At 46.3% G+C, this 18343-nt stretch overlaps 1 protein-coding gene across 1 annotated transcript in view; it reads right to left on the reverse strand.

Annotated features, from left to right (window-relative positions):
- Positions 1 to 18343, reverse strand: part of PEPD (peptidase D) — a 289969-nt gene that overhangs the window by 123911 nt on the left and 147715 nt on the right. Inside the window, exons 8-9 of the mRNA XM_073659770.1 lie at positions 9895 to 9970; positions 9357 to 9403 (exon numbers count right to left, since the gene is read on the reverse strand). Of these exons, the coding sequence (XP_073515871.1) occupies positions 9357 to 9403; positions 9895 to 9970 (123 nt within the window). The remainder of the gene's footprint in view (positions 1 to 9356; positions 9404 to 9894; positions 9971 to 18343) is intronic.

Below are 18343 nucleotides of genomic sequence, written 5' to 3' on the forward strand. Positions count from 1 at the left end.
GGGATATATGTCATCACATCCAGCCTTTCTATCTTCAGCCTTGGTGACCACAAAGGGCTGTAGTGGGAACCCTGCCCACTCCCTTTCACCATAGCGTTGACCGTTTGGTTTAGCTTGTTGGTTGCCATCACGACTGTAGTAAGCGTCCTGCCCGATCTGTTAGCGCTGTAGTACTCGCATACCGGAAGTGACGTTTGCGTGCCACCGCCAGTTGATGCGGTCCATGCGTCGAAAGTAATGGGGCCGCAACTGGAAGTGACGTATCGGCCGCACAGGAGCGCGGCTTAATATAAAAAGGTTATACGCTGTCTATGAGCTGCGCCGCACGCCAGAACCGATGACAGACTTTGACACACCAACATTTAACTCACCTGATGATCCACTTATGTGAGGAAATGCGTCGGGAATGTGTCTTTTGCACTGCTGGAGGCTGAGTATGCTAAGGAGCCCTGGTCTGTGAGCTGATGAGAACACTGGAGGTTATTGACATCAAAGTGGTGAGACTGTTCCATTGCTATAGTGACTCTCTAAATTAACCATTATATGTCATACTCCGTTTGTTGCTTCTCTCAGCTGGTTTATTTCTATTGACCACCCATGTGTTAGTGAATTCAGTGCGTTAGTTGTTTATTAATATTTACCTGTGTCATTCAACACTCCTAACACTTAGTGAGGTGTATGTCCTATGACAGGTTGGCAAATAGTTCTTGCACTCATGGTCCCTGTGAATTTTTTATTAAGTCTCTGAGTTATTTTAGCTGTAATAATAAAAGTTATATTTTAACTTTTCTCACTACTTTCTTGCTGTATTGCACAGAGCCTAAAATTAAAAAAAAAAAAAAAAAAAAAATGGCGTGGGCTCCAGCGTCATTTTTATAACCAGCAGAGGGAAAGCCGACTGCTGTTTGTTTAGCCTTTACTGGCTAGATTACAGGGGGACCCCAGAAAAAAATTGATGTGGGGTCCCCCTATAAAATCTAACCAGAAAAGGCTAAACAGACAGCCGAGGGCTGATATTAATAGCCAGGGAAGGGGCCATGAAAACCAGCCTCTTCCGCGGCTATTAATATCACCCCTCAGCAGTCCCAGAAATGGCACATCCATAAGGTGCCCCAAATATGGCGCTTAGCCTCCGCTCTTCCCACTGCCCTGTAGTGGTGGCGAGTGGGGTTCACGTCAGCCTTGTATTGGCGGATGACGTGAAGCCCACGTTAGTAATGGAGGATGTCTATAAGACGCCCCCATTACTAATTGCGTAGTGAAGTTGTTGCCGCTTTTTCAATAAATACACAGCCAGAATAAAGTATTTTAATGAAATAAAAAACACACGGTTTTAATTTTTTTTTTATTGTACTCTCAGTTCCCGAATCACTTGATCTTCTGAAAAAAACGTAAAATAAAAAACAACCATATCCCTTACCTGTCCGCTGTCACGACGTAGTCCACGATTACCGCCAACGATTGTCCCTCGGCGATCCGTGTCACTTCTACAGCAGTGACATCAGCAATCACAGCAATGTAAAATCACTCCTGTCAGTATACATTGCTACTGCAGGAGTGAGGTTACTGGGGTTCATCAGCTGAAGATCAGCTGATCAGCCCCGGTGAGCTCACCAACAGTACTGGTGGGAACATTATTGAGAATGTTCCCACAGTGAGGTCACGTGAGCGCAGGCCCTTGTAGCACAGTACACTGCTAGGAGCGAGCATGCTCCCGGCAGTGTTACGCCAGCCAACGACCTGATCAGATCGTCAGGGACCGAGGACACCAGGGGTGCCAGACAGGTGAGTATAGTGGGGTTTTTTTTTTACTTTTTTTCTTTTCTTTTTTTACACCGCGTGGTACCTTGCTCGGCTGAGGAGACTACTGCTCCCCCAGCCACGCCGCTCTCGCTGTTATCAGCGAGAGAGGCGGTCGGATGAGAGCCCATTGGCTTTAATTGAAACACAGCAAATCCGCATGTATAGATATTATACCTGCAGATTTGTTGCGGTTCAATTAAAGTTAATGTGCGCGAATTCACGACGGAAACGCGAGCACAATGGTCATGCTGCATTTTTTTACGCAATGGTAATCCTGAGTGGAAATTCCTGCATCATGTGCACAGCACATCAGGATTACCATTGCAATACCTGGCAGATGGATTACATAGAGTTTCCGCAGCGAAAACGCATGAAAAACGCTACGTGTGCACATAACCTAAAGTAAATGCAGTCATGGAAAGTGACTACAAAACGCAGAAAGAAAAACTAACGTTTATTTACTCTAAGGGAAGCTATCAGCAGGTTTTTGCTATTTAATCCGAGAGCAGCACAATGTAGGGACAGAGACCCTGATTCCAGCGATGTGTCACTTACCGGGCTGCTTGGTGCAGTTTTAATACAATCCCAGTTTACTCTGCAGTAGATTTAGCAGAGCTATAAATGTTGAGTTTTGTATAACCCCGCCCACATCACTGATTGGCAGCTTCCTTTGTACACTATCAGCAAGCTGCCAATCAGTGGTGGGGGTGTGATTACATAGATTAGCTGGACCGCCTGGCATGGGACACCTAGTCCTGCAGGGATAATCTCCTGCTGATAAAACACTCATTCTATTGAAATTGCAACAAGCTGCTGAGCAAGTAACACATCCCTGGAATCAGGGTCTTTAAAGGGTTATTCCCAACATTGCCAGGACATCTACAGGGTAGGTGATAACTTGCTGATTGGTGGTGGTGGACAGCTAGGACCTTCACAAATCTTGAGAACCGAGCGTCGGCCATGCATACGTTCTGCCACTCCATTCATTCCCCTAGATAGCAGAGTACAGGTTAGACTGCCATAGAGAACGCCGGAAATTCCATAAAGAATAAATGGAGTGGATGTGCACAAGACCAGCCACCGCTCCATTCCGTCAAAGCATTTCAAAACTCTGTTCCTGAGATCTGTAGAGGTCCCAGTGGGCAGACCCCCACTCCAGGGTGACAGACTACAAACCCTACGTTGTCTGATCAACAAACACTAAGGGCGCAGTCAGACAGTCGTATAAATCGGACTACAATTAATGGACTGGCAAGCAGCTCTCTCGACCAGACTGTGACAGTAGCATAGAAATATATGAAGCTGTCAGGCTTGGGTCATGGTTCATAAATTGCATATTTGACAGCCGATCAGAACCACTCTCAGCTTTTCACCGGACCAGAGTATGCACTGTCCTTACATTGGACTGGAGCGTTATCTCCATGATGAAACGCGACTCAATTGGGAGCTTGGTATCGTCTGGCTTCAAAGCCCCGCAGATTGCCTGCCCGGCTCTAAATCAGGAAACTCCACTTGTTATCGAGTTACAATTTCCTGGACTCACACTGAGAAGCCATTACTTTGCCGTTTGATGTTCCGGCCACCGGCAATGTCTTCCAGCGCGTTAACTACCATACCGGTTTCTCCTCATTTCTTGGCTTTAAGTGCATAAATACATTTCCCTTTTTATTTTTTATTCAGATTCTTTGAAGGCCGATGATTTACAAAGTCCAGCTCTTAAAAAAAATACACTCAGAAAATGAAAAAGGTCAAAACTTTGGAAAACTGAAAAGTTTACAGTGATGCTTAACCTATAACCATGTGGCCACCATAGAGACATAGTCCTCAGTAGTGCCACAATGGGGGTTCCCAATTACAGAATACCCCCCTGACTAACTCACAAACAAGTGCAAGTGTCAACTAATCGTCATTTCTCCTTACACTGCAATGTGTCTGATCCTTATTTTCATAGAAAATCTGGAATTGGGAGAAAGACTGTTGGCAGATACCTCTGAATTCAGCAGATATGGTGATATGGCCAGTCTAAAGGGGGATCTCAGGCTATATAAGTCATCAACTAATCACTGAATAGCTGATAACTGTTGCATGATTGTAAGTCCCAGTACTGGGACCAACACAATATAGCTAGAACAGGAGACTTGTTTCCCCTATTCTCCCTGGCCACAATGTCGCAGCAAGGAAAAGTTGGAAGGACCATTTCAAATCTGTGTCGCTGACAATACTTTGGTAAAACTAGGATGAAACTGCATGGCGCATGCGCAACCAGACTCTCCACTCCATTCAATTCCTCCTGGCTGCGGGAGAAGGGGGAGAAGAATTAGGGACACAAGTCTCCTGTTCTGGCAATTGGTGAGGGCACAATTATGGATAGGTGATAACTTCTGTCCACCAGATCACCCTTAGAGCTTGTCTACAAAATCAAACCCTTTGATTGACATTAGCTGTATGGTGTCGTAAATGCAAAAGCTGTCTCCAGTGTTGGGCTCTCTGTCCTCGACGGTCCTCTAATGTCACACTCTAAGGCCATATAATCCACCTGAGTATTCAAGAAGATGGTGCACATGACACTACTATCATATCTTAGGACTTAGCAGACTCTGCAGTAAAGATGCAGCAGAGCCCAGCAAACATACCAGCTCTGCTTTACTGCTGGGCTCTGCTGCATTACCACTTGAGAGTTTTTTTGACATGCCCAGCTCTGCTATTCCACTGAGCTCTGCTACATCACTACAAGTGATTCCCCTGTCATGCTCTGCTTTTCCACCAGACTCTGCTACATTGCTGCAAGTTCATCTTCTGTTATACCAAGCTTTACTGTTCCACAGGGCTCTACTACATCGCTACAAGTGGATCTCCTGTTACTAGAGTCTCCGTTACTTTTTCTGGTCCACCTCGCTGCACCAACGCTTCCAGTCCGTGCTACACATCCAAAAATTCAGATTGGAGAGCCCAGCTCTGCTTTTCTACTAGACTCTGCTACATTGCTACAAATGGATCTCCAGTTATACCTAGCTCTGCTGTTCCACTGGGCTCTGCTACATAGCTACAAGTGAACCTTATGCCATATCCAGCTATGCTGTTCCACCAGACTCTGCTACATTGCTGCAAGTGAATATCTTGTCATACCCAGCTCTGCTGTTCCACTAGGCTCTGCTACATTGCTGCAAGTGGATCTTCTATTATACCAATCTCTGCTGCTCCACTGGGCTCTGCTACATTGCCACAAGTGGATCTCCTGTTACTAGAGTCTCCGTTACTTTTTCTGGTCCACCTCGCTGCACCAACGCTTCCAGTCTGTGCTGCACAACCAAAAATTCAGATTGGAGCGCCCATCTCTTTAGGCAAGGCTGTAACACTTATGTTGTGTTGTAATATTTTCTTACAGTCTAGTATATTATACTTTAGTTCGACTTTTAAAAGAGAAAGTGTTAATGCATTTATTTGAAAGCCCAAAGAGGAAGCGGTCTGTAGAGAAGTGTGTGCCTGCTATGTAAACACGCTGCTAGCTGTGAAGAACATTAATAACGCGAGATGAATCGGCGGCTCCGGTACACAGCCGCGTGGCATCTTATAAATGACGGCTCCCTGCACTCAATTACTGATCAGTAAATAAAGGCCTGGCATCTCGCAGCCGTTTACACTGTCTTTATCAAATTCTCAGAAGACTGAGGCCAGCACCCCCCTCCTCGCCCCCCTGCACCAGACGAGCTCGATTAAAGTCTAAAAGGGGTTAAATTCAGCATTGACATTGTAATATTAAGTGTGTGTGGGGGGGGGGGGGGGGGGGGGGGGGGCGTATCATCAGAAATAATTGCTCCCATCGGGACCTACACGGGTCACAGTTACTTGCACTGACTACAGTAAGGATCTGAATACGATTTTCCTGCAAACCCGGAGATGATGTCTCAGAAGTCGGGCGCTATCTGCGGAGTACGCTCGTCCCCGCCACGCGCTCCAATTATTCAACAGATGTTGTCTGGTCCTGGGGGGGGAAATTTTATTATTCAAAGATGGGTTTTGTCGTCGGTAAATATTTTTTTTTCCTTCTTTTCGCGGGTTGCAGGAATACATTCACAGCTTTCTGACCTAAATAATACACAATTAGGAAAAGCAAAGTCGTGCTGGAAGAGATGTGGTGTCCTTCATTGGAAGGCTCTGTCTTCTATTAGAGCTGCAAGCCTTAATAGGGCCTAGAGAAAGGGATTATCTGATGGGGACCCTTTAAATGTGAAGAGTAGCTTCCCCTAAAGATCTCATAGATTAACTCCCTGTATATTTAAATGGTCCCCACACTTTAAGACAACTAGAGCTCATATCATAATATGATAAATAGAAAATCTGCAAATCATTTTGTATATCATAATGTGTTACACCTAAAAAATCCCTTTCAAGCACTGGCCACTAGGTGTCTCCCTTCTGTGTTACTTGCTGTCCACTGTTGTCAAATGTAATCCATCTCTAGCAGGAGGCAATGAAAACACTTACAGGAAGTGGGAGGGGAGGTCTGTGTCTCACTACAGGAAGTGGGAGGGGAGGTCTGTGTCTCCCCACAGGAAGTGGGAGGGGAGGTCTGTGTCTCCCCACAGGAAGTGGGAGGGGAGGTCTGTGTCTCCCCACAGGAAGTGGGGGGGGGGGGTCTGTGTCTTCCCACAGGAAGTGGGAGGGGAGGTCTGTGTCTCCCCACAGGAAGTGGGAGGGGAGGTCTGTGTCTCCCCACAGGAAGTGGGAGGGGAGGTCTGTGTCTCCCTACAGGAAGTGGGAGGGGAGGTCTGTGTCTCCCTACAGGAAGTGGGAGGAGAGGTCTGTGTCTCCCTACAGGAAGTGGGAGGGGAGGTCTGTGTCTCACTACAGGAAGTGGGAGGGGAGATCTGTGTCTCCCTACAGGAAGTGGGAGGGGAGGTCTGTGTCTCACTACAGGAAGTGGGAGGGGAGATCTGTGTCTCACTACAGGAAGTAGGAGGGAAGGTCTGTGTCTCACTACAGGAAGTGGGAGGGGAGGTCTGTGTCTCACTACAGGAAGTGGAGGTCTGTGTCTCACTACAGGAAGTGGAGGTCTTTGTCTTACTACAGGAAGTGGAGGTCTTTGTCTTACTACAGGAAGTGGGAGGGGAGGTCTAGGTCTTGTTACAGGAAGTATGAGGGGAGGTCTGTCTCCCTAGAGGATGTGTGAGGGGAAATCTTTGTTTCGCTAAAGTGTTTCACAAGTGGGAGGGGAGGTCTTTGTCTTACTACAGGAAGTGGGAGTGGAGGTCTTTGTCTTACTACAGGAAGTGGGAGTGGAGGTCTTTGTCTTACTACAGGAAGTGGGAGTGGAGGTCTTTGTCTCACTACAGGAAGTGGAGGTCTTTGTCTTACTGCAGGAAGTGGGAGGGGAGGTCTTTGTCTCCCTACAGGAAGTGGGAGGGGAGGTCTTTGTCTCGCTACAGGAAGTGGAGGTCTTTGTCTTACTACAGGAAGTGGGAGGGGAGGTCTTTGTCTCGCTACAGGAAGTGGAGGTCTTTGTCTTACTACAGGAAGTGGGAGGGGAGGTCTTTGTCTCGCTATAAGAAGTGGGAGGGGAGGTCTTTGTCTCGCTATAGGAAGTGGGAGGGGAGGTCTTTGTCTCCCTACAGGAAGTGGGAGGGGAGGTCTTTGTCTCGCTATAAGAAGTGGGAGGGGAGGTCTTTGTCTCGCTATAGGAAGTGGGAGGGGAGGTCTTTGTCTCCCTACAGGAAGTGGGAGGGGAGGTCTTTGTCTCCCTACAGGAAGTGGGAGGGGAGGTCTTTGTCTCACTACAGGAAGTGGAGGTCTTTGTCTTACTACAGGAAGTGGGAGGGTAGGTCTTTGTCTCGCTACAGGAAGTGGGAGGGGAGGTCTTTGTCTTGCTACAGGAAGTGGGAGGGGTGGTCTTTGTCTCCCTACAGAAGTGGGAGGGGAGGTCTTTGTCTCCCTACAAGAAGTGGGAGGGGAGGTCTTTGTCTCCCTACAGGAAGTGGGAGGGGAGGTCTGTGTCTCCCTACAGGAAGTGGGAGGGGAGGTCTGTGTCTCCCTACAGGAAGTGGGAGGGGAGGTCTGTGTCTCCCTACAGGAAGTGGGAGGGGAGGTCTGTGTCTCCCTACCAGGAGTGGGGGTGTAGGACCTTTGCTACACTACTTGAAGTGGGGGGCAGAATGGTCTTAGTCTCACTACAGGGAGAGGGGTGGAACAGTCTTTGCTTCGCTAAAGAAATAAATGTGGAGGATCGTTGCCTTGTTACAGGAAATGTGGGAGCAGTGGTGTTTGCCTCAATACAAGAAATGGAGACAGGTCTTTATCTATCAGCTCCCGATTTCTGGTCTGTAGACCTTCATACAGGCGTAAAATAAAGGTCCGCTTATTTAGTTCCGGGTATACAAGTCATTGGACATTGTCAGGAGCAATGCATGCTGGACATTGACTGGCACGTGCACCAAAAACTGTTTTAATTTGTGGGGAATTAATGCAGCAAATCCATGCTTTTACTCTGGTTTTGGATGAAAACACAGTAACAATTTAAGGATTGTCGCTGCCTCAGTCTCAATTTCCTTATTTAAAGTCTCTTATATTTTATTTAACGTGAAATGACTTTCAGTTACTATAGTTGTATGCAATCGAGAACCCTTAAATCTATTTTTTTTCACGACTGTTTTTCCCCATGTTCAGGATTTTTAACCCTTTTTGGTGCTGATCTGAAAGTCATATTGGTTGTCAATTATTATACCGAAATCTGGATATCACTGGGAAAGTGATAAAAAAATTTTTTTAACAATAATAAAAAAAAGTAAAAACCTCATTTTCCGGAGTAAATGCTCAGGTCAATACTAACTTATCTGAATAGTTTTGTTTTTGCCGTTCATCAGCACAAAAACTGCAGTTCAGATTGTTCATAAGATTCTTTCCTGTCCATAAAGCTGGCGTCCGTAAACACTTATCTGCGCGGTAAATACGCCGTCTGTCACGTTCTCGCGCTTCAATTACATCACAAGCAGCCATTTTAATTAGAGGATCATTCAGAAACCCTTGTGAAAGGAGTCGTTGAAAAAAAAAAAAAAAGCGACGAGGCAGAGCAATGCCGCCATGGCCAATTGAGCACGATTTTTTTTCCAGATAATTGGTTCGGATATTTACTGCGCTGTTAACCAGATGCACGTGGAGAATGGCACTTACAATGCAAGCGGGACGACAAAAGAAAAAAAAAAAAAGATTGGGTAAGGCGATTGCTGGGAAAAATCAAATAAATAGTCAAAAAGTATAAAAAAAAAAAATCATATCAACAGCCATTCGTATGAGTAGATCCGAATCTTAGAGGTCTATACTTACAAAAAGGCAAATCGAGACACTGACTTAGGCTCCTGTTCACAGAGTAAGGCGTATATCGGGTCTTTACGATCAGTGAAGCCGTAATTTACTGGACATTTTAGAAGAAATGCCAAATAATCCTCACAGTGGGAGTAAGAAGTGTGAAGGGACTTGTATTGTGTGGCCAGGGTAAGGCCGCTGGTGTGTCCTAACACATACCGGAAGTATATACCCAACGCTAAAAGCATCATCCGTACCTTTCCAGCTCGTACTCCTTCATCCCGATTCTTGCTGCCTTCATAACCTGCGGACAAATAATAAGAAAAAAGTGACGCTGATGTCTCCCGCTAGTGAAATAAATCACGAAGAGGATTAAGGTTAATAAATCACGAAGAGGATTAAGGTTAATAAATCACGAAGAGGATTAAGGTTCCAACATAGTTGGAACTAAAAAAAAAAAAAAAAAAAAAAGAGGGCGATCAACACTGACCCTGCGTCAGGAGCGCTGCTCCGGCCTACAAAGTGATATATGCAACACATACTGAATGCAACATCAGTCATCGCGGCAGACAACGCGTTAGGATATCTAATGATCTCAACAGCTGCTGTACATAGAAATGAGGTATGCTGGGACAATCCTATTACCAACACATAGAAGCAACATTATAATCGATAGTCACATTTCCCCCACAGTCAATACAATTAACTAAGAAGCGGCAGACTACAAAGAGAAAGACACGGCGGGACGCGAAACGTGCCTCCCGAACAAGAAAGAAATGAGATAAGGAGCCTTACTTCTTTATGCGCCTCGCTGGAGACTCGGTTTGTGTAGCGCAGCACCTCCAGCTCCATGTCTGTCTTGAAGACGCGACTGTAAGAGAAACAGGCAAATATTAAGAAGCAGATAATAAACTTCTTGTGAAAGAGTTACTGAGGTATTGCCAGAATCACAATTCATGGAGTTTGGAGTCCTACAATTGTCACCTATTCACAAGATCGATAACGATTAGATCGGTGGAAATCAGACCGCTAAGGGCTCGTTCACACTGACTGACCAGCGGCTGTAAACGACCAATAATCTGTTACGTGTTTGCTGATCGGCGGTCGTTTAATAGCCTGTTTGGACAGGTTGCACGCGCTTCGGATCTATAGGCTACCATCATGCTTGGCAACACATGTCCTGTTTATGTCAGATTAAGTGCTGCCGAGAAGGATTATTTTTTCAGCAACGCAAAAATTAGCTTCACCAGACGAATAAGCGTTTTGCTCGTTCCTCTAGTGATTGGCCACCTGTTTACACTTCACGATTATTCGGAGTCGAGCGCTCCTAGAAACTGTAACGCGGATGGTTGAAGACCATTTATAGCCTCTGAAGGTGAGGATAGGCTTGATGCAGTTAGTTACCCGATGGCACTCCAGGGCAATCCCCGAGTCTGCAGCAGCCGACCGAAGAGTCAAAGGCATGGGTACGAAGAACAGGGGGGCGAAGGCAAAGACGTGATCAGGCAATCTGGGGTCAGGGCAGGCAGCATGGGATCAAAGAATAAAGCTGAGGTCAGACAGGATGAGTATACAAGCCAGGTAGATAATGGGAGACACAGAACAAACATACACCCACAGGATCTAGAGACAAGCAACTGGGAACCAACGATTGGGCAAAGAGTGGTGGGAGGAGCTGCCTAATAAAACCACTGCTGCCTAGGGATAGGCTGAGGAAGACAAACCCTGCAGGACACAGCAGGGTTAAATTCCTGCAGGATCTGGCCGCTCCTCCCTATAGTCAGGTGGAGACTCTCTAGGACCAGAGTGGCAGTGAGCACAAGGCAGCTCAGGGAGATGGTCTGACGCTGGGGAAGCAGAGCGGTGAACACAGTGAGTGGGGCGGCGGTGAGAAGGCGTGTGAAACCCTGGCGTGACAAATGCTTGATTACAATGATCATGCAGAGTAGATGCACCCCAAGACCCATGAAGCGGGGCACTTGTGTGTCCTCGTACCAATGGAGTGCAGTGCAAATGCGAAACTGCAGCTGCATTTATGCTCTAGGGTACCTTGGAGAATGCCAAACGCTGTACTGGACAATCTCCATAGAAAATAAATGGAGTGGCAGCCGAGCATGCGCACAGGGCTCCATTCAGACAGGATCAAAAAAGTGCCCAGTTCTTGTGATCGTTCAGACCTTAGACAATCTAGAATATGAATCGGTGATAACGTTCTCTTAGCAGAATACCCCTTTAAGTCGTCCTCATTTTGGTTTCCAATTAACTATTTAAAATGTCTGATCTTCTGGATCCCTGATCCAATAATGCAGCTCTGCGATACCAGAGTACTGAAGTTGTATATTGCATTTGTCCATTATGACCCCTGATCTCGATGTCTATGACCCTTGTACAGAAGTGGCCCCCCAGTCGGCCTAATACCATTTCCCCATTAGCCGCAGGCTACTGTGCGCGCTCTTCCCGCTCCAGCAATCTCTTTCACATTTAAGGAGCGCGAGGATGAGATTCCCAGCTCCTCTTGTGCTCTTCAAACTCAATTATTATCTGCATTCACAGCTATCAGCCGCTCCATCTCATGTCTGAGCGGCGGCGGCGGCGGCCACCCTGCAGATTACAATTGTTTTGTGTCTGAGATACGGCGGTCGGCGCCCTGATCTTCACAGTGATACATCTACGTCTCCAGCGATAGGACTTGTATCAATACCGCTGGCCTTTAATAATGGCAGATAGCAGGCTTCGTCGCTCCAGTCTATCTCAACCTGGGATTATTCTTTCTTGGAGATTTGCAGGAAGCTTCGAGCAGGTTACAGATGATATGTCGAGATTAGATGCTAACAGGATCTCCAGAAATTACCGCTATAGTCTAAATCATTTTTTTATACGACCTCTAAATCCTACATAATGCAGGAGAAGGGGGTGAGCGACCTGCAGCACTCCGGCTGATGTGTAACTACAACTCCCAGCAGGCTGACAGCCTGAAGCTGTTCTGAAACTACAACTTCGGGGTCAGCAATCTTAGGTACATGGGTCATATATTTGCGTACCTATAGGTAAGGCCAAACAGGGCGGGTTATGGGAATTGTAATGGGTGTGTGTATAGAGATTGCAGAGGTCGTCAGCTGTGTCGCACCTTGATCATCACACATGGATCCCAAACATCACTATGGGGGGGAAGAATATGATCCTGCTGTAATGAATGCAAGTCACCACTAGGGGGAGGATATGATCATACTCTAGTGAATGCAAGTCACCACTACAGGGAGGATATGATCATACTGTAGTGAATGCAACTCACCACTAGAGGGAGGATATGATCCTACTGTAGTGAATGCAAGTCACCACTAAAGGGAGGATATGATCCTACTGTAGTGAATGCAAGTCACCACTAGAGGGAGGATATGATCATACTGTAGTGAATGCAAGTCACCACTAGAGGGAGGATATGATCCTGCTGTAATGAATGCAAGTCACCACTAGGGGGAGGATATGATCCTACTGTAGTGAATGCAAGTCACCACTAGGGGAGGATATGATCCTACTGTACTGAATGCAAGTCACCACTAGGGGGAGGATATGATCCTACTGTACTGAATGCAAGTCACCACTAGGGGGAGGATATGATCCTACTGTAGTGAATGCAAGTCACCACTAGGGGAGGATATGATCCTACTGTAGTGAATACAAGCCACCACTAGGGGGAGGATATGATCCTACTGTAGTGAATGCAAGTCACCACTAAAGGGAGGATATGATCCTACTGTAGTGAATGCAAGTCACCACTAGAGGGAGGATATGATCATACTGTAGTGAATGCAAGTCACCACTAGAGGGAGGATATGATCCTGCTGTAATGAATGCAAGTCACCACTAGGGGGAGGATATGATCCTACTGTAGTGAATGCAAGTCACCACTAGGGGAGGATATGATCCTACTGTACTGAATGCAAGTCACCACTAGGGGGAGGATATGATCCTACTGTACTGAATGCAAGTCACCACTAGGGGGAGGATATGATCCTACTGTAGTGAATGCAAGTCACCACTAGGGGAGGATATGATCCTACTGTAGTGAATACAAGCCACCACTAGGGGAGGATATGATCCTACTGTAGTGAATACAAGCCACCACTAGGGGGAGGATATGATCCTACTGTAGTGAATGCAAGTCACCACTAGGGGGAGGATATGATCCTACTGTACTGAATGCAAGTCACCACTAGGGGGAGGATATGATCCTACTGTACTGAATGCAAGTCACCACTAGGGGGGGGAGGATATGATCCTACTGTACTGAATGCAAGTCACCACTAGGGGGAGGATATGATCCTACTGTAGTGATTGCAAGTCACCACTAGAGGGAGGATATGATCATACTGTAGTGAATGCAAGCCACCACTAGGGAAGGATATGATCCTACTGCAGTGAATGCAAGTCACCACTAGAGGGAGGATATGATCCTACTGTAGTGAATGCAATCCACCACTAGGGGGTGGATATGATCCTACTGTAGTGAATGCAAGCCACCACTAGGGGGTGGATATGATCCTACTGTAGTGAATGCAAGCCACGACTAGGGGGTGGATATGATCCTACTGTAGTGAATACAAGCCACCACTAGGGGGTGGATATGATCCTACTGTAATGAATGCAAGCCACCACTAGGGAGAGGATATGATCCTACTGTAGTGAATGCAAGTCACCACTAGAGGGAGGATATGATCTTACTGTTGTGAATCCAAGCAACCACTAGGGGGTGGATATGATCCTACTGTAGTGAATGCAAGCCACCACTAGGGGAGGATATGATCCTACTGTAGTGAATGCAAGCCACCACTAGGGGAGGATATGATCCTACTGTAGTAAATGCAAGCCACCACTAGGGGGTGGATATGATCCTACTGTAGTGATTGCAAGCCACCACTAGGGGGTGGATATGATCCTACTGTAGTGAATGCAAGCCACCACTAGGGGAGGATATGATCCTACTGTAGTGAATACAAGCCACCACTAGGGGGTGGATATGATCCTACTGTAGTAAATGCAAGCCACCACTAGGGGAGGATATGATCCTACTGTAGTGAATGCAAGCCACCACTAGGGGAGGATATGATCCTACTGTAGTGAATGCAAACCACCACTAGGGGAGGATATGATCCTACTGTAGTAAATGCAAGTCACCACTAGGGGGTGGATATGATCCTACAGTAGTGAATGCAAGCCACCACTAGGGGGTGGATATGATCCTACAGTAGTGAATGCAAGCCACCACTAGGGGGTGGATATGATCCTACTGTAGTGAATGCAAGCCAAAACTAGGGGAGGATATGATCCTACTGTAGTGAATGCAAGCCACCACTAGGGGGTGGATATGATCCTACAGTAGTGAATGCAAGTCAAAACTAGGGGAGGATATGATCCTACTGTAGTGAATGCAAGCCACCACTAGGGGAGGATATGATCCTACTGCAGTGAATGCAAGCCACCACTAGGGGAGGATATGATCCTACTGTAGTGAATGCAAGCCACCACTAGGGGGTGGATATGATCCTACTGTAGTGAATGCAAGCCACCACTAGGGGAGGATATGATCCTACTGTAGTGAATGCAAGTCACCACTAGAGGGAGAATATGATCCTACTGTAGTGAATGCAAGCCACCACTATAGGGGGGGATATGATCCTACTGCAGTGAATGCAAGCCACCACTAGGGGGTGGATATGATCCTACTGTAGTGAATGCAAGCCACCACTAGGGGGTGGGTGGATATGATCCTACTGTAGTGAATGCAAGCCACCACTAGGGGGTGGATATGATCCTACTGTAGTGAATACAAGCCACCACTAGGGGAGGATATGATCCTACTGTAGTGAACGCAAGCCACCACTAGGGGGAGGATATGATCCTACTATAGTGAATGCAAGCCACCACTAAAGGAGGATATGATCCTACTGTAGTGAATGCAAGCCACCACTAGGGGAGGATATGATCCTACTGTAGTGAATGCAAGCCACCACTAGGGGGAGGATATGATCCTACTGTAGTGAATGCAAGCCACCACTAGGGGAGGATATGATCCTACTGTAGTGAATGCAAGCCACCACTAGGGGAGGATATGATCCTACTGTAGTGAATGCAAGCCACCACTAGGGGGAGGATATGATCCTACTGTAGTGAATGCAAGCCACCACTAGGGGAGGATATGATCCTACTGTAGTGAATGCAAGCCACCACTAGGGGAGGATATGATCCTACTGTAGTGAATGCAAGCCACCACTAGGGGGAGGATATGATCCTACTGTAGTGAATGCAAGCCACCACTAGGGGAGGATATGATCCTACTGTACTGAATGCAAGCCACCACTAGGGGGAGGATATGATCCTACTATAGTGAATGCAAGCCACCACTAAAGGAGGATATGATCCTACTGTAGTGAATGCAAGCCACCACTAGGGGGAGGATATGATCCTACTGTAGTGAATGCAAGCCACCACTAGGGGGAGGATATGATCCTACTATAGTGAATGCAAGCCACCACTAAAGGAGGATATGATCCTACTATAGTGAATGCAAGCCACCACTAAAGGAGGATATGATCCTACTGTAGTGAATGCAAGCCACCACTAGAGGGAGGATATGATCATACTGTAGTGAATGCAAGTCACCACTAGGGGAGGATATGATCCTACTGTAGTGAATGCAAGCCACCACTAGGGGGAGGATATGATCCTACTATAGTGAATGCAAGCCACCACTAAAGGAGGATATGATCCTACTGTAGTGAATGCAAGCCACCACTAGGGGAGGATATGATCCTACTGTAGTGAATGCAAGCCACCACTAGGGGGAGGATATGATCCTACTATAGTGAATGCAAGCCACCACTAAAGGAGGATATGATCCTACTGTAGTGAATGCAAGCCACCACTAGGGGGAGGATATGATCCTACTGTAGTGAATGCAAGCCACCACTAGGGGAGGATATGATCCTACTGTAGTGAATGCAAGCCACCACTAGGGGGAGGATATGATCCTACTATAGTGAATGCAAGCCACCACTAAAGGAGGATATGATCCTACTGTAGTGAATGCAAGCCACCACTAGGGGGAGGATATGATCCTACTGTAGTGAATGCAAGCCACCACTAGGGGGAGGATATGATCCTACTGTAGTGAATGCAAGCCACCACTAGGGGAGGATATGATCCTACTGTAGTGAATGCAAGCCACCACTAGGGGAGGATATGATCCTACTGTAGTGAATGCAAGCCACCACTAGGGGGAGGATATGATCCTACTGTAGTGAATGCAAGCCACCACTAGGGGAGGATATGATCCTACTGTACTGAATGCAAGCCACCACTAGGGGGAGGATATGATCCTACTATAGTGAATGCAAGCCACCACTAAAGGAGGATATGATCCTACTGTAGTGAATGCAAGCCACCACTAGGGGGAGGATATGATCCTACTGTAGTGAATGCAAGCCACCACTAGGGGGAGGATATGATCCTACTATAGTGAATGCAAGCCACCACTAAAGGAGGATATGATCCTACTATAGTGAATGCAAGCCACCACTAAAGGAGGATATGATCCTACTGTAGTGAATGCAAGCCACCACTAGAGGGAGGATATGATCATACTGTAGTGAATGCAAGTCACCACTAGGGGAGGATATGATCCTACTGTAGTGAATGCAAGCCACCACTAGGGGGAGGATATGATCCTACTATAGTGAATGCAAGCCACCACTAAAGGAGGATATGATCCTACTGTAGTGAATGCAAGCCACCACTAGGGGAGGATATGATCCTACTGTAGTGAATGCAAGCCACCACTAGGGGGAGGATATGATCCTACTATAGTGAATGCAAGCCACCACTAAAGGAGGATATGATCCTACTGTAGTGAATGCAAGCCACCACTAGGGGGAGGATATGATCCTACTGTAGTGAATGCAAGCCACCACTAGGGGAGGATATGATCCTACTGTAGTGAATGCAAGCCACCACTAGGGGGAGGATATGATCCTACTATAGTGAATGCAAGCCACCACTAAAGGAGGATATGATCCTACTGTAGTGAATGCAAGCCTGTGTCCATTTTGGTAGAGTCAAGAGTTTAAAATCATAAAACGGATCGACTCAGACTCCTAAGATATATAATAAATTGAGTACAGTAGTACAATGCAGGATGGGCTGTAAATGTTTTCATAAGAATTTGGTAAAGTTATGAAATGTCCTATAAATGTCTGTTCTGCTTCTGATCTAAGGATCTCGGCTTTTAGTTGAGGTGAATCTGTGCTGCACTTTATGGACATGCTCAGTAGTGAGGCAGGGCTGTGGAGTAGCAGTTGTGGAGTCAGAAGTCAGGGAAATTAAGGAGTCGGAGGTTTGGCTTACCGACTCAACAGCCCTGCCACTAGGGGAAGGATATAATCCAACTGTAATGAATGCAAGCCACCACAAGTGAGAGCATATAATTCAATAGTAATAACTGCAAGCCACCACTAGGTGGAGCTTATGATCCAATTGTAATGAATGCAAGCCACCACTAGGGAGAGGATATGATCCTACAGCAATGGAAGCCAAGGGAAAATATAATTCAACTGTAATGAATGCAAGATACCAATGGGAGGAGCTTATGAGCTAATTGTAATACATGCCACCACTAGGGAAGCTTGTGATCCAACTGTAATAAATGCAAGCCACCACTAGGGTGAGCTTATGATTAGAATGTAATAAATGCAAGCCACCACTAGGGAGAGGATATAATTCAATTGCAATAAATTCAAGCCACCACTAGGAGGAGTTTATGATTTAATAGTAATGCCAGCCACTACTAGAGGGGAGGCTTGTGATTCAACTGTAATGAATGTAAGCCACCACTAGAGGGAGCTTATGATCTTACTGTAATATATGTATACCCAGCTCCTCCTAGTGGTGGCTTCAAGACCCATCATTGTAAATCTCTGCTTGCTGTCATTGAACTGGACTATACATTCCTTATACAATCAAATAACTAAAAGAAGAAATGTAGTGTTTATTGTTTGTTATAGAAAGTAGAAACCAGAGCCAGCTTAATGGACTCCAAGGGATTGGAAACTTCATCTATAAGCGCTGGAAACAGATTTCCACCCAATTCACACTCAGCTGTGTAATCTGTTTAATGCAGCAAGCGAAGACTTGGGGGAATTTATATAATAATGTAAGTTTGCAGCCAGGACGTGAACATCACATACAGACC

Source organism: Phyllobates terribilis, unplaced genomic scaffold (assembly GCF_046119375.1).
Source record: "Phyllobates terribilis strain yellow unplaced genomic scaffold, ASM4611937v1 Scaffold_14__1_contigs__length_39327217, whole genome shotgun sequence".
Classification (NCBI taxonomy): Eukaryota; Metazoa; Chordata; class Amphibia; order Anura; family Dendrobatidae; genus Phyllobates; species Phyllobates terribilis.